The 16,434-nt window shown below is 40.9% G+C and overlaps 1 protein-coding gene across 1 annotated transcript in view; it reads right to left on the bottom strand.

The window, feature by feature from the left end:
• The window catches only part of LOC128621048 (roundabout homolog 2-like), a 116,543-nt gene extending 105,440 nt beyond the window's left edge, over nucleotides 1–11,103 (bottom strand). Inside the window, exons 1-2 of the mRNA XM_053646525.1 lie at nucleotides 10,829–11,103; nucleotides 3,565–3,680 (exon numbers count right to left, since the gene is read on the bottom strand). Coding sequence (XP_053502500.1) covers nucleotides 3,565–3,680; nucleotides 10,829–11,103 — 391 coding nt within the window. The remainder of the gene's footprint in view (nucleotides 1–3,564; nucleotides 3,681–10,828) is intronic.
• Between the last annotated feature and the right edge of the window lie 5,331 nt (nucleotides 11,104–16,434).

Raw genomic sequence — 16,434 nt, forward strand, 5'->3', positions numbered from 1 at the left:
CAGTGGTTGTTCCTGCTGTCCAGTTTGATAGCACTGTTAAAGATTAGTCACTTTGTACAACCTTCAGATTGTATTTTAAATGAACACCTGATGGGAATAATGCCTTCCAAAGCTTGTTACGTTTTTACGCATGCGCAGTATAGGGATGTGAGCGTTTTCAGATGCTTCAATGTGGACGAGCAATTTTTTGAAAACTTTTGAGAACGCCACTGTAGAGTGTTTTAAAACGAAAATGCGGGTTTCAGACCTATCCGGATGAATGTAAACGTAGCTTCAGCCAATGAAATTTTTTCAATTATGTGCAGTGAAAAAACAAACAAACAAACCAAACAAACAGCAAAAGAACCAATAGAATCGATTTTGCTCTGATTCAAACTCAGGAAATGAACTGATACGTTTAAAAACGATCTTTACGGTCCAGTTATGAACCTTCGCCCCTTCGTAGGTTCGCCCAAGTAACAAATACACCTTAAAACCCCAGTTTAAGACTTTTTTTTTCTAAAGGTCAGCTATAGTGTTCAACACATTGATTAAGAAAAGGATGTAAATGTATACATCCTAGTCAAATACCCTTTTTAGGCTTCAAGAAGCCTGGATATTACCAGTAAAGTACAGGTTTTGAGATAACATGTCCCTCTAAGAGTTCTTATGCTCAAGGAAGCTTCCTTATATATCCTTGTATAATTCCAGATCTATGAAAACCCACCACTCTATTACATGATACGATTTCTTAACACAAATAGCTAACAATGACAACTTCTTACAATTACCCTTACAGTGGCGTACAAAACTGTAAGGGTGCTCCGTCTAATAGAAACTGACACACGGGGTAAATTCCTGCCACCAGAGACATCTGCATAAATTAGCTGATAATTTAATTCTTTTTTTTTTTTTCATTAGGGACACAGCGGAGTAATAACTTGAAGACAGTTCCACCACCCCATTAATGTCTTAATTCTCCCTCCCAGTCTGGGAAGCATATAAGGCTGGGCGTGATGAGCATGTGTCTCTCAACGCTGCAGTCCAGACTGTGTTCTGTCAAATATTTCATCGTAATCAGTCAAAAAAAAACCATCCACTAAATATCTTTCCCAGGTGCTTTGGCATTACGGAACAACCGTGCACCTGGAGAAACATTCGACTGCTGTTCTAACAGCAGCTGTCCGTTTACGCACGGAGACGGCTTGGTCTAATTATAGTCTAAACCTTGGCGTATTCTAGGAGCACCTGCAGATGGATGCAGTAGAGGATCCTGGGAGTTGGAGTCTGTAGATGTGTATTATCTCAGCGTTGGCTAGAGTGCAAGTTTGTGATTGTACAGCTGTTGATGAGGATATTAGATCACCAGCTGCTAGCCATGACCCACCTCTGACAGCAGAGCATGCGACCACCTTCATGCTTACTGATCTGGGTAATTATCTGGATGTCCAGCTGACCAGCAAACACACACACACAAACACACACACACACATACACACACGGACATCATACACAAACAATCACGTCCAACTCACATTCCAAAAACAGCTGGAATGACTCGAGGATCCGCTTTATTGAGTTGCTCCAGGGAGACATGAGTCTGAAAATGTTTCTAATCTGTGCTTGCCTTCACCTTAAACACAGTAAATTTATTTATCCTGGAATTTTTGTGCTAAGATGTTAGCCATCGTGTGCTGCACTGAGGTCACAGGAGGACGCTGTTTCTGCTTTTCAATGTCCAAATTTCAGCTTTTGTTGTCCGCGCCAATTTACAGCAACGTACAACATAACATGAACGAGGAATCCAACAAAGCGACAGTGGAGATGTTGCAAACGCTGGACTCAACGATCCAGAATGCAATGCAGCTACGTATATGACGCGATTGCATCTATTAGAAGCTTTGGAAGCTGATCTGTTTCAGCATTTTGTACAGACGAAGAGGGAAGAGAGTTCGACAGAGTACTAAAGCGCCACCGCATCAGTCTCTTCATCTAGAGATGAAGCAAGAGCTGAATCCAACTAGCACTACTATCAGTCAGATAGGAATGGCATTGTGGGTAACGTAAGTAAATGTTAAGAGCAACATGTTAAGAAGACTCAAAATTTCATTATAAAATAAATATTGGACTTTTTTTTTTTTTACTTTATGTAAATCTTGACTTTGGTACTGGCTTAGAGAGACCATTATCCTGTTCAAACATAGTCCTGATTCAGCACTGCTCGAGCCACTTTCTCCCCTGCAGCGCATGGAAAATCCTCCACCCACACTAATCCACATGCAGCAGCAGTGGAGCAGGTCACGTCTGCCGAGAAGGAGCCACTGCGGAGAGATGGAGATTGGCAGGTTGCAGACTTATACATGGAGGAATTAAATCCCCCCCCCCCCCCCATATTTTTTATTCTCTCATCCTTTGCTCTCTCTGGAATCCATCACTTTTCTCAGTGGGTGGAGAAATAAAGGCCCTGATGAACAGTAATTTCACAGCTGACATACTTTCCTCTGCTTTATTTGATAGCGTTTATAAGTGTGAGGGAGCGAGTGAGTGAGTAAGTGAGAGAACGAGAGAATGTGCAGGGCTGCTTCTTACTCTCAGAAGAGGTGGAACATGTATTATTTCTGATAGCACTGAAGCTATCGGGAGTGCGATCGGAACGAGCCCAGCATGGGTAGGTATGAAATGTCTGGCTGAGAGTGTAGCAAATGGAAATAGGACAATATCAGCAAAGTGTTGACTTCGATAACTGAATTGAAGTCTTTGGGTTCCGTTAGGGCGAACTTTTCAAGTTTCTGTGTTCATTTTTTTTTTCTTTTAATATTAGATAGACAAGCTCTCAGGACGCTACTGGGTAAAAAAAAAAAAAAAAAAAACGTAAATTCCATCTTTTCAAAGTGTTAACAGTAAACACGGACATTAGTAGCAACAATGGAGGATCTTCAATGTCCAGGTTCTCTGTGCATTTCATACAGCAAACAGAAGACCATAAGTTTTCCATAATTCCTCAAATTTTCAACTGTGAATGGATTTATCCTGGCATTTTTCCCAGGCATGAGGCAAAGTGATGCAGGGCACCATGCACACACATTCATACACTCATTCGCACTAATTTACCATACCATAATCCAACTTCTGGGATGTTTTTGAGAGGTGGGAGGAAACCAGAGAACCTGGAGGAAACCTGGGGATGTTGCAGTCTGATAGAAAAGCAAATCTATCTAGCTAATGCTTTACTAAAAACCTGCAACAAATTAGATATAATGATTACATTTAGCCAATCATTTGTCTGTGCTACTTCTATATCCATCCACATATTCATGGATATGATAATGTACCATACTCTCTGGTGGAAAAGCTCAATTGGTACCTTTCAGATAATCCTACAGCAACGGCAAACGTTACATTTCAAGGAAATCATATTTAGACATGTTCTATTTTTAATGCAAAAACAGTACTCGTCCATTTATATCCTAGTGCTCTCCATTAAAGATGACTTTTCCAGTGTGGTAACATCTGGACATGGTTCCTGAGGGATATATTTCCTTCAAACTGGAAATGCTCCCTTGTATTTTGTGTGAATCAAAAGACCCTGAGTGCCAACATCTGCCTGCCTGCGTACTCTTCCTAAGTCATTGCCAGATGACCTCAACTGCAGTTTCCACCACTGGCCCAGAGGGGCTGCGTCAGCTCCACTGGGGTGGACGCTGATATGAGAGCAAAGAAAAAGGCAGAGGAAACAGTCACATAATGGCCTGGATTAATGATGAAAAATTTGATGTCGCCCAGTGAGCTTCACGACATTCATCACAGCCTTGCAACTGGCCAGTGCCTGGACTCTTTGTGACCCAGGAGACCAGACAGCTGTGTGGCCACTGCTGCTACTGCTGCTCGTTGCGTGCTGTCTAGTCACACCACACCGGCAACAGCGAGGGAGTTTGGTCCCACTCCCAGAATAGCAAGGATACTGTTACAGAAGCTGGGCTCACACTGCAGTGGTTTGTAGAGTTTCTGCTTCTACTTTTGTCAACCTGCCTGGTCAAGAACGGAGTCTGGATCCAACAATCCAAAAACAACATCTACTCGCCTTTTTTTGTCGTCTCTTCAAGCAATGAAGCTGGAATTAAAAAGCAGGACGTCTGGAGTTTTGGAAAGCAGTCTCTTGTCTGGCAGGAGTACAGTTTACAAGACTAAGACTGAGAGAACATGTATAAGGCATGAGGTATGGGGGTAAGATTTGTCATGATTTGGACTTGTCTGAGATTTGAGATTTTCCCAGCCCTGTAAAAACTGAGGTGATACAATACCCCCTCTGCAATCACATCCCACAGAAAACGGGTGCTTTTTAGACCAACCGACGTGTCCCCAAACTACTTGGGCATCCTCCTGATCCACACACAGAGGGACTTTTAAAGGGGCGTCTGTATGGAAAAAGAGGCTGGAGAAATACACAACACAGCCCCACCACTTTATGTGCTGTCCCAATTACCTTCTGGCACCAGACGAGAGACGCTTGGATTCCTCGGAAACCAGCATAAAACATAACAGTTCAAATCTATTCGGGAGACCACCTAGGAATACATTTTAATAATAAAACCAGGAACATTTGCCTTGGCGTTAGTGCACACCATACACTGATCCCAGGATGAAGTAAAAACACAATGACTTAGACCAAGGGAGTTGAACTCAGTTTCCTTTGTTTAACCTATTATCCCTTCTATTGATTAACAACAGTAACCGGCTCTGAAAAGTAGAACAGGACGTTTGTAGGAAAAAGACGAGCTAACAGAAACTGGATGTACTGATCTAACTCTTCTAAGAACATGCATATCCTTAATCATCTTCACGTTCCATCAGCTTTCCTTTCGCCAAAATATTTGGAGATCCCTACACTTTGTGATACATTTCGGGATTTGGAATTAGTCAGTGAAATGCATTAAAGCCAACAACCGAACGTTTCTTTAGACTCGGGTCTGACTTGCATCAAGCACAGCACATAGGTAGTGATTTTACTCAGCATTTCAGCCCTGTAAGATATAAGCCCATGTGCGCTGTACGAGGGCAGTCGCTACACTACACTATGGGTCTTGTGTGAATTCTAAAAAGTGTGCAAATCTTAAGTACAACCCCTATTCTGAAGAAGTGGGGACAGTATGGAAAATCCAAAAAAAAAAAAAAAAAATTCAGTTCACCCTGTATTAGATTGAAAACACATTATTAACACATTATTTGATGTTTTACTTTGTGAATTTAATTTATTTTTGAAAATATACACTCATTTCAAACGACTGCAACACACTCCAAAAAAGTTGGGACAGTCGACTGTTTACCACTGTGTAAGATCACCTTTTCTTTCAACAACCCTTATAAAGCATTTGGGCATCAACGATGCCAGTTGGTTAAGTTTAGCAAGTGGAATCTTCCCCCATTCTTCCATTATGCATTTCTTCAGCTGTGCAACTGTACGGGGCCTTCGTCGCCTTATTTTCCGCCTCATAATGTGCCACACATTCTCAATCGACAGGTCAGGACTGCAGGCAGGCCATGCCAGCACCTGCACTCTCTGCTTACACAACCATGCGCTTGTAATCCGGGCAGAACGTGGTTTGGCATTGTCCTGCTGGAAAATGCAGGGACGTCCCTAGAAAAGACAATGTCTGGATGGCAGCAAAATGTGTACATAGCTTTCTGCATTAATGCTGCCCTCACAGATGTGCAAGTTACCCATGCTATGGGCACTGACCCACCTACATACTATGACAGATGCTGGCTTTTGGACCTGACGCCGGTAACAGCTTGGATGGTCCTTTTCCTATTTGGCCCGGAGAACACGACAGATGTTTTGTCCAAAAACTATTTGAAAAGTTGACTCGCGAACCACAAAACACGATTCCACTGTGCTGCTGTCCATCTCAGATGAGACCAAGCCTAGAGAAGTGGGCGGAGTTTCTGGACAGTGTTGATGTGCAGCTTCGGCTTTGTATAGTAAAGCTTGCATCTTGCATCTGTGGATGCAGCGGCGAATGGTGTTGACTGACGAAGATTTACCAAAGTATTCCCGAGCCCATGTCAGGATATCCATTACACACTCATGTCGGTTTTCACGACAGTGACATCTGAGGGATCAGATATCACGTGCATTCAGAAGTGATTTTCGGCCTTGCCCTTTACGCACCGAGATTTGACCGGATTCCATGACTCTTTTCATTATATTGTGCACTGTAGAAGGTGAAATGCCCAAAATCCTACCGATTTGTAGGAGCCTCGACCCATCCCTGCTCTTGAAGGACTAGTCCTTTTTGGAGGCTCCTTATATACTATGATTAGACGATTGCCTCACCTGTTTCACCACATCGCTATTAGTCCTAAATTTCCACTGTCCCAACTTTTTTGGAACGTGTTGCATGCATCAATTTCAAAGTAAACATTTATCTTCAAAAAACTCTGCAGTTGATTAGGTAAAACATCAAATACTTTGTCTTTATATGTGTTGTTTGCTTAAATACAAGTCAAGGTACGTTCACAAATCGCTCCTCTTAGTTTTTATTAGCATTTTCCGTACTGTCCCAACTTTTTCGGGATTGGGGTTGTAGTAGAGTCATCCATATTTGAGTTTGACACCTACGGACTAATGCAAAGCCACAATCAGATCACGCTGGACAGAAAGGGGAACTCCTCCTGTAACGTTCCTTCTTTAACATGCATGAGAGCACATGGCTTTCATTCACATCACCTCCCAGTGACCCCAGTGATGGGACTGCCTGCCTGCCTGCCTGCCAAGCTGCATGGCAATTCCAATGACTAGCAATAAAACGGCTCCAAAGGCCTCATTTACCTTCTGTTTGTGCTAATATGATTTGCTGGGCTTAGCTCCATGAGGTTGTTCCTGAAAGCCTCTTCCATTCTAGGCCATGATTATACACCTCAGTGTGGGAAAGAGCAAGGAGAGAAACTAGTAAATATCTCCCACACATCCTGTCCATGCTCTATAGTTGTGAACAATCAGAGCTGTTTTGCAGGGGTTTTCTTCTGGATCTTGGGCTATTTGACCCCAGAGTTTGGTACGTTTGGTACCTTACGTGAAAGCAAAGTTTTCGAGCATGAGCGTGAGATTGATCTTGAAAATGAGATTTGATCTTGAAAATGGTATTCTGGGGTTCAGCTTCCAAACCAAAGTTATTCTCTTTCGGTGATGCAATGTGAGTTCCTCGTTTGCGGGTATTCCTGCAAAAAGCGCTGTTCTTTACTGTTCTGCTACCAAAGACAAATCATAAAACACAATCTATTGCCTACCCTTTTACAAAAACGTGTATGCAAAAGTGATGCGGGGAACTGCACAATCAAGCCGCAGTTTGGAAACTGTGGTTATAAGCCCCGCCCCTAAACAAGCCCAGAATGCATACTCGAGAATAAAAACATTCGTAAGCTTGTCTGAGAATGACTCCGCTATGTTTTGGAAAACGGCCGGTTCCCATCAATCGCAGCCCACAGTGTTGCTAATGTACAAGGGAGGCATCTGCCCAGGAATGTGTAGCATAAGCAGATATCGAGCTCAGGATTGTGGGAAGGTGGGGGAGTGAGGGGGCAATTAGGACTGTGGCACTGAAAGAAGTGCAGGTGTGTGGAAGGGTGATAAGAACAGTGCAATAGCCATTACTCACCCCCCACTTCCCAAGCTACTCATCTCTCCCAAACCAGAGTGCAACAGTAAATAGCCTTCCTGCCAACCACAGTGCATATCTGGCACTTTGGTAAAAACAAACAAACAAAAAAAAATGCTTCTCTCCCCTCCACATTGCCGGCTCGCAGAAGTGAGGACGACATGGCTAGCAGGGGAATGTGTATTCATCATACCCTGTGAAGAAAAATCTTCCACGTGTAATTTCAACGAGAAGTCGTTTAGAAGAACAGCGGGGGCTCTGCAGACTGGCCTGTCTGAAAAGCAATTAGGATTAATTAAGTGTTGGTGGTGGCACTTTGCAATATGGATCGCACCTTTTATTATGGCTAACGGCCCACATTAATGCAGTGTATGCCATCGTTATTTCGGCGGGCACTTATTTGCAAAAAAAAGATGGAAATCAAGATGAAAGAGCGAAGCTGGGAGCGAGCAAGCAAAGCCAAGCGATCAAACGGAAAGAAACTATCTGGAAGTTTTAAACAAATCATAATTAAGCAATGTATCTAGCTGGGAAGAAAAGTGGAATCTTCACCAACATACAGTGCTTAATGACATCTAAAGGTCAGGGGGACATGATGGAGAAACCCAGAAGAAGACAGAAAGAGTTAAGCTCCATATGGCTGGCATCAGGTTGCCATACTGGATGAAAGAGCGATCCTGAGTCTGCACCTGCCTCGTCAGCAATTCTTTTCTTTCTGCCCTTAGGCTGCAGATGCTCTTTTCCACCTGTGCGATGTGTGTACAAGTGTGCAAGTGTGAGTGTGTATGTATGTGTGTGTGTGTGTGTGTGTGTGCACATGGATGTGCAGGTCCAGACACTTTCACGTATGAAGGTGCTGTTAAGGTCACGAGGGGACACTGAGGAAAAGGGCATTCCTCTGGGATGACACGTACAGTGTCATGTGTGACATTTATCCCGGTCGCCATCAAAACTCTGTGTGTGTGTGTGTGTGTGTGTGTTCTTTTGATAACACTTGCCCCCACTTAACCCTTTCATGCGTAGTGTCCACAAACTGTTTTTTTTAAAATAGTAAATAAGATATAAATGGCCTCCAAATCGCTTGAGATTATTACTGCAATTTAAAATAAATCATTATAATGCTGCTCTCAGTACACCGTGTCTCTGATATATCTTTACATTACAAACAGTCTACAGAACATCCCAAATGATTAAAAAATATTTTTTTATCCAATGAACACCTTAGCTTTTTATGAAACTAGATCTGAAATCAACTGCATCATGCAATAAACAGCATATATGCCAAAAATGTTGCTTTTTCCCTCCAAAATGCTATTTTCTATCACTTTGGTGGTCTGAGGTTTTAATGTTAAAATGTTAATATTAATGTCACTCTATTTACTTTTTAATATGAGAGATCTATATTTTTTTAAAACACACATTTGGCATGAAATTTAAGTAAAATGATGATGATGATGATGATGATGATGAGGTTTTTAAATCATTTAAACCTTTACATACCTTTCCTTCCCGGTTCTTCCTGAACCTGTTCTTCCCGAATGATTGTGTACTTTTCGTTCTCAGACCTTTCCCTCCCAAACCATTCCCGACCATAAACACATTCAGTTTATAAGAAATTGCACCACAGTACTACTACGGGCTGATTTAATTGTGTGATTAAAACCATGAAATCGGCAGAAGGAGAGAAGAACCGTTTCCAAGTTGGACTAAAATAAATCTCGGAGCAATTTCTGCACCGCTTTTAACTTTCCTCTTACTGGTTGAACCCCAGAGCTGCTGAGCTCAGCCAGTTCTCCCCAGCTTTAACTGGCTTTTACCGAACATGGTTTTCCTCCTCCTCCTCCACCTCCACCTCCTCCTCTCTCTCTCTCATGCCCTCTGGCTTACTAAAAGAGTGTGCAAAATTTTGGCAAGTCCTTTCCAAGCATTGCATTTTCAATCATAACCTCCAGAACATGAGCGCTAGTTGAAGTGCCTGCAGAGCTTTATTGGATTTTCAGTTTCACTGCCTAGCCTAAACCTGAATTAAAATCGAAAGCCTTTTTTTTTTCAGATATGATGTGACTTGAACATCCAGCTGGAGAAGTCTTATCGAGACTAAACAGGTGGATGCGCACATTTCCTTTCCAACTGCAATTAATGCACCAATCCCGAGTACAAGTCGCCCCAGTGCTCGGCCCTGGTATAAACCAAGACCACGGACTGAGAAACGGATCGGCTCATCACTGCAGGGTGCTCAGTTTGGTTTTATTTCTTACTTGCTTGGCACCAGAGTCCATTTAATTAGAGGAGGCCAATCAAACATTTTTTTGGAGATTAGGACTGGGAAGACACTGTGGGAAAGATAACACAACCCCAATGAGACGAGTCAAAGCCTGCCATGCAAACAAATAAATGAGTGCATTAGCATAATACAAGTCATGGCTAGAGAGAGAGAGAGGGAGAGAGAGAGAGAGAGAGAAAACTGGCTAATCTACAATTCTTCAAAACCAGGGAGACAGAGACAGAGGGATGTCTTCATCGACTTGAGCAGACAGTGCAGTAATTAGAGGATAAGTCTCTCTTATCAGCTCTCTGCTGCTGTCAATACCCGCTTCACTCAAAATGACTACAGACCCCCAAAACCCACCCCCAAACACTACACACACACACACACATACACACACACAATAAAGAAAGGATTTAACCCTTACAACACAGCAAAGAATGATATATAATGATATATGATATATAATTATATATTATATATAAAGGTACAGAAAGTTATTGAAATATCTGAATATATATATATTTCAATAACTTTCTGAAACAAAGTAAATCAAACGTGAACCAAACCAAACTGGAAACTTAATAGGTCAATATTCATCATCATGGTGGTGATGTTGGTGATGATGGTGTTGGTGGTTATGATAGGGAACATGGTGATGATAGACGTGGTGATGATGATGGTGGTGGTGATGATAGTGATGATGGTGATGTTGGTAGTGATGGCGATGGTGAACGTGGTGATGGTAGAGGGGGTGATGATGATGGTTATGATAGGGAACATGGTGATGATAGAGGTGGTGATGATGATGGTGGTGGTGATGATGGTGGTTATGATAGGGAACATGGTGATGATAGACGTGGTGATGATGATGGTGGTGGTGATGATAGTGATGATGGTGATGTTGGTAGTGATGGCGATGGTGAACGTGGTGATGGTAGAGGGGGTGATGATGATGGTGGTGGTGATGATGGTGGTTATGATAGGGAACATGGTGATGATAGAGGTGGTGATGATGATGGTGGTGGTGATGATGGTGGTTATGATAGGGAACATGGTGATGATAGACGTGGTGATGATGATGGTGGTGGTGATAATGGTGATGTTGGTGATGGTGGTTGTGATGGCGATGGTGAACGTGGTGATGGTAGAGGGGGTGATGATGATGGTGGTGGTGATGATGGTGGTTATGATAGGGAACATGGTGATGATAGAGGTGGTGATGATGATGTTGGTGATGATGGTGTTGGTGATGATGATGGTGATGGTGGTTGCAATGGCGATGGTGAACGTGGGGATGGAGAGGTGGTGATGATGGTGGTTATGATAGGGAACATGGTGATGATAGAGGTGGTGATGATTATGGTGATGATGGTGATGTTGGTGATGATGGTGTTGGTGATGATGGTGGTTGCAATGGCGATGGTGAACGTGGGGATGGAGAGGTGGTGATGATGGTGGTTATGATAGGGAACATGGTGATGATAGAGGTGGTGATGATTATGGTGATGATGGTGATGTTGGTGATGATGGTGTTGGTGATGATGGTGGTTGCAATGGCGATGGTGAACGTGGGGATGGAGAGGTGGTGATGATGGTGGTTATGATAGGGAACATGGTGATGATAGAGGTGGTGATGATTATGGTGATGATGGTGATGTTGGTGATGATGGTGTTGGTGATGGTGGTTGCAATGGCGATGGTGAACGTGGGGATGGAGAGGTGGTGATGATGGTGGTTATGATAGGGAACATGGTGATGATAGAGGTGGTGATGATTATGGTGATGATGGTGATGTTGGTGATGATGGTGTTGGTGATGATGGTGGTTGCAATGGCGATGGTGAACGTGGGGATGGAGAGGTGGTGATGATGGTGGTTATGATAGGGAACATGGTGATGATAGAGGTGGTGATGATGATGGTGGTGGTGATGATAGTGATGATGGTGCTGCTGATAGTGGTGGTGATGTTGGTGTCTGTGTAGAAAATGTGAGCTGTAGCTGTGTGTTCAGGCTGTGATACGAGTAATTATTCTGTAAAGAGAGCCTCAGGACCACGGCATGCATTATGCACAACACAAACACACACACACACACACACACACACACACACACACAAACCCCATAGTCTGCTTGTATTATACAAATAAAAGTGAAATAAAAGGTAATAAATAATAAAATATGTTTAGTTAAATACAACCAAATATTTGATAATTTTATAATAATTATGATTTGTTATAATTTGTAAAAAAAAAAAAAAAAAGATGTAAAATTTGGCATTAAAGAAATGCAAAGCAGCTGCATAGTAAATCCTAGTTATTGTTCAGTCAGCATCGCTGTGATCCTTATAGACTGCGCTGTCCAAATCCGGGGTCAATTCGCCATCGATGCCATTGATTCCATGGACGGACATGTCGATGGAGTTTGGGATGTTGGAATTGGAATTGAGCTGACTGTCCCTCAAGAGCCACCATGGACCAGAGGGAAATGAGAAACGGCAATTACACTGAATTATTTTCCAAATAAAATTCATGAATTTTACCTTTACCATGACCAATGATGAGGGTCCTAGTTAGGGCCACTTTTCTAGACTGAAGGCCTGAATTATGGAACAACGACTGACGCACGCTCTTACACACATTCGTACACACACCCGTACACACACTCGTACACGCACCCATCCCTGTTTCCTCTCGCTCTATATATTTCTTCCTCCACTCCATACTTCTCATCTAACATTAATGCCTGTTGGTTTTTTAATGAGGAAACAGTGTGTCCCTCTGGTTAGGAAGTAGCGGGGGATGGGGGGATTTCAAAGTGAGGTTTTGAAGGAAGAGAGCACGATAAGTAAACCACATCTCATCCCATGATACTGTTTTTTTTTTCTCTTCCTATATCATCGCTACGCAAATAAAGCATTAAAAAAAGAATAAAAGAATTACAAAAAATCTTCCTGAGGAGAAAGTGAAAAATAATGAAATGAATAAAAGCGCCAGTGCTTTTGGATGGTTAGTCTGCGTTCAGACGTATTTGTAGGCTCGCTTAGGCGTTTCCTGCTACACATGCTTTAATAACTCCTACATATTTACAATTTAATAAGAATCTGCTGGAGCGTGACCGAGAAGAAAATGTTATTTTTATTCTTCTCCACTTCTCCGTTGCCTTGTTCGTGGACTGTAATAAAGGAAAAGAGGCCTCACCTGCTGCAACGACCTCAGGCACTTCGTACAAAAAAGCTAATTAGAGCAAAAAAGAAAAGGAAAATGGTGGAGAGAGGAAGGGGTGAGGAGAAAGAGGAGGGTAAGGCAGAGGGGTGTGTACATGCCGTTGTGACATTTAGACTGCTCATCAACTAATAATAAGTCACTTTTATTGTTCATCTACTTATTTAAACTAATAACTCTGTCTTTACTAGCGAAGTCACCAATCCAAAACCCATGGATCAGAATTTGTCTGATCTCAGCAAAAAACTGTGTGTGTGTGTGGGGGGGGGGATTTGATCCAATCCTGTAACAAATGGGAAGAAAAATTGGAATTGGATTTGGAAAAGATCTTATTATATTTTTGCTAGATATGTTTGCATACGTATAAAGAGAGTTCTTTTGTCAGGATTAATATATAATATATAATAATGAGATATTTTTTTAATATATTTTTTTAAAAAAAAAAGTGTTTTAGTTAGAAATATTTCAAAGCTTAGTAGATTTGAAAGAAAAAATATCAGCTGACACTCAGGGTTTCAGTATCAGTATCGGCACTGGGGAAGAAAAAGTGGCATTGTGCCATCTGTATTATTTTACACAATTACATTGATAGTGTTTTCTTCTGTATGTCGCTGCCATTATTTACTGCATTATTATTATTAGCCTATTTTACTATTTTATTTACTACCTTTGACCACCTTTGGTTCATTATTTCTTTGCTTTTCAACAAATTATTATTATTATTATTATTATTACATCTATTGAACTATTTAAGTATTAGCACCCTATCTATCTACTGTATCCATCCAATCGTAAGTATTGGTAGAATTGATTATACAGACAGATAGATAGACAGACATACAGATAGGGTGCCAATACTTGTAGAGTTTGATAGATAGATAGTGTGCCAGTGCATGTAAATTTCGATAGATAGATAGATAGATAGATAAACATATAGATATATAGATAGGGTGCCAATACTTGTAGAGTTTGCTAGATAGATAGCTAGAGTGCCAGTACATGTAAATTTGGATAGATAGATAGACTACGTTTACATGGACAGCACTAATCTGATTATTGACCTTACTCTGATTAAGATAATAATGTGAATAAGGTGTTTACATGAGTCGCTTTTAGAATACTCCTGTCATGTTCCCATTTACGTGTTATAGAACATAATTAGATTAACAGCCCGCGTCATTACGTCACCACGCCACGCCGTCCCTCCAGAATTTCACGTATCGGCATACAGTTCGTCTTCGTTATGGTACCGTATACAGTTTTGGGTGTTTTTATTTAATTTTTTTTTTTACGAACGCTTTAAGTGCAGTTAATTATTTGTCATGCTATACGTGCTAATAGACAACTGCTTGAAGCCGTGGGCTGCGTCTCAAACCACGTAATTACCGTCTATATAGTAGCCGAGATACATGTATTTTTCCCCACTACAGGCCTATAGTAGGAAAGTATGTGGTTTGGGACGCGGCCGAACTCTCTTGTTCGCCGTAAAACGTAAAACTGCCGTGTGTGATCGTGTCCTGTCGCAAAATGCGGTGAAAACTCTCCACGACGTTCATAATGTGATTAAGGCGTTTACATGTCTGTAATACACGTCCATAATGCGACTAAAACAGGAGTACTCCACCTGTCTTAATACGATTAGGGCTTAATTCGAGTATGAAAATAAAAATTGCTGTTTACATGGTAGTTTCTTAATTAGAGTCTGGTCTTAATCGGATTAAGAGTGGATTATTGTTGTCCATGTAAACGCAGCTAGTGATACCAGATAGATAGATAGATAGATAGATAGTGTGCCTGTAATTGTAGCATTCGATAGATTGATAGATAGGGTGACAATACTTGTAGATCTGTATAGATATAATAATAATAATAACAATAATAATAATAATAATAATAATAATAATAATAATAAGGGGTGTAACGTAATGTGTTGAAAAAATAAAAAAGGCCTCCACGGTTATTATTTTTTGTTTATATCTGCCCGCAACATTTTCTAATGAATTCAGTTGGTTCTATTCCTCAAAATATAAACACACCAGCACCCTGATTTCCACCACGCTGACACTGACCAGTCATTCAGTAATCAGGAAGGAACGTGTCGGTGTAAACGCATCTCAGGTTCACTCATTCTTTTCCCCGCAAGCAACACACCTGACCACTCTTTCACATGAGAGTGAAAACATCCCCGCTCGTACAGCTGTGTTCTCTCATTCCACAGGATCCCAGTCCTGATCCACTCCTCGAAGCGCTAACCACATGCCCTGTGAACCTTTCTGGCAAGCGATTAGTCGACTGTTGCTCCTCTTATCCGTATCTGGATTTGTATCTGTACAGAACACGTGATCTGTTCCTTCCGGATGACGCAACAGTTTTCAGTTACACCTCTGGAGTTGAGATACAACGTTCTGCAAGCTGATTAGTGAGGGAGGATCCTCAGGTAACCGCTACAGACCCGCTTTCTTAATAAAACAAGCAGGATGTGCGTTTTTCCTCCAGACGGCTGCAGGAATTAAGTCAAGATCAGAAGCAGCGAGTCAATGGCCAGCATTAAAGGATCAATATCATTAATAATAAAGCGGAATAATGAACTCAGCTGAATAATTAAGAGGAGAACGCGGAGACGCCGAGACACGAGGCCACACGTCATACATCTCTTAGAAATAAGATTACGACCTTCCTTTTAACTCAGGCCTTCGAGTACTGTAGCTTTATGTGCTTTTATCCGATCTGTTCTTTATATGCTTTTACAGATTATTATTATTATTATTATTATTATTATTATTATTATTAAAAATTTAATTTCATCTTATCTAATAAATATTTTTGTATGGGATTTTTTTTCCCCCACCGTTTTATCCGATCTGTTCTTTTTTTTCAACTTCACATATTATCTTTTATTTAATTTTATCTAATTTATAATTTTGTGAGGGTTTTGTTTGCTGTTTTATGCAATCTGTTCTTTTTTTAACTTTCACATATTTAATTAGATTTTTTTATTCTTTTTTTTTTATTCATTTCATATCATCTGATCTTTTTTTAGTATTATTGTGTTGTTGTTTTGTTTGCTGGTTTATTCAATATTTTCTTTATTGACTTTTATATATATTTTTTTATTTTATTTCATTTGATCTCATTTGTATTTTGCACTTTTGTTTTTTTTTTCTTTTTATTTGATCTGTTCTATTTTACACTTCCGTAATTGATATTGTTTTCATTTTTATATAATTTAATTCTATTTATATTTAGCATTCTTTTTTTATGTTTATTTGTCTTTCCTCATTCTTTTTTGTGTGTGTCCAACCAGTCCAAC

The sequence above is a fragment of the Ictalurus furcatus genome, chromosome 17 (genome assembly GCF_023375685.1).
Source record: "Ictalurus furcatus strain D&B chromosome 17, Billie_1.0, whole genome shotgun sequence".
In the NCBI taxonomy this organism is placed as follows: Eukaryota; Metazoa; Chordata; class Actinopteri; order Siluriformes; family Ictaluridae; genus Ictalurus; species Ictalurus furcatus.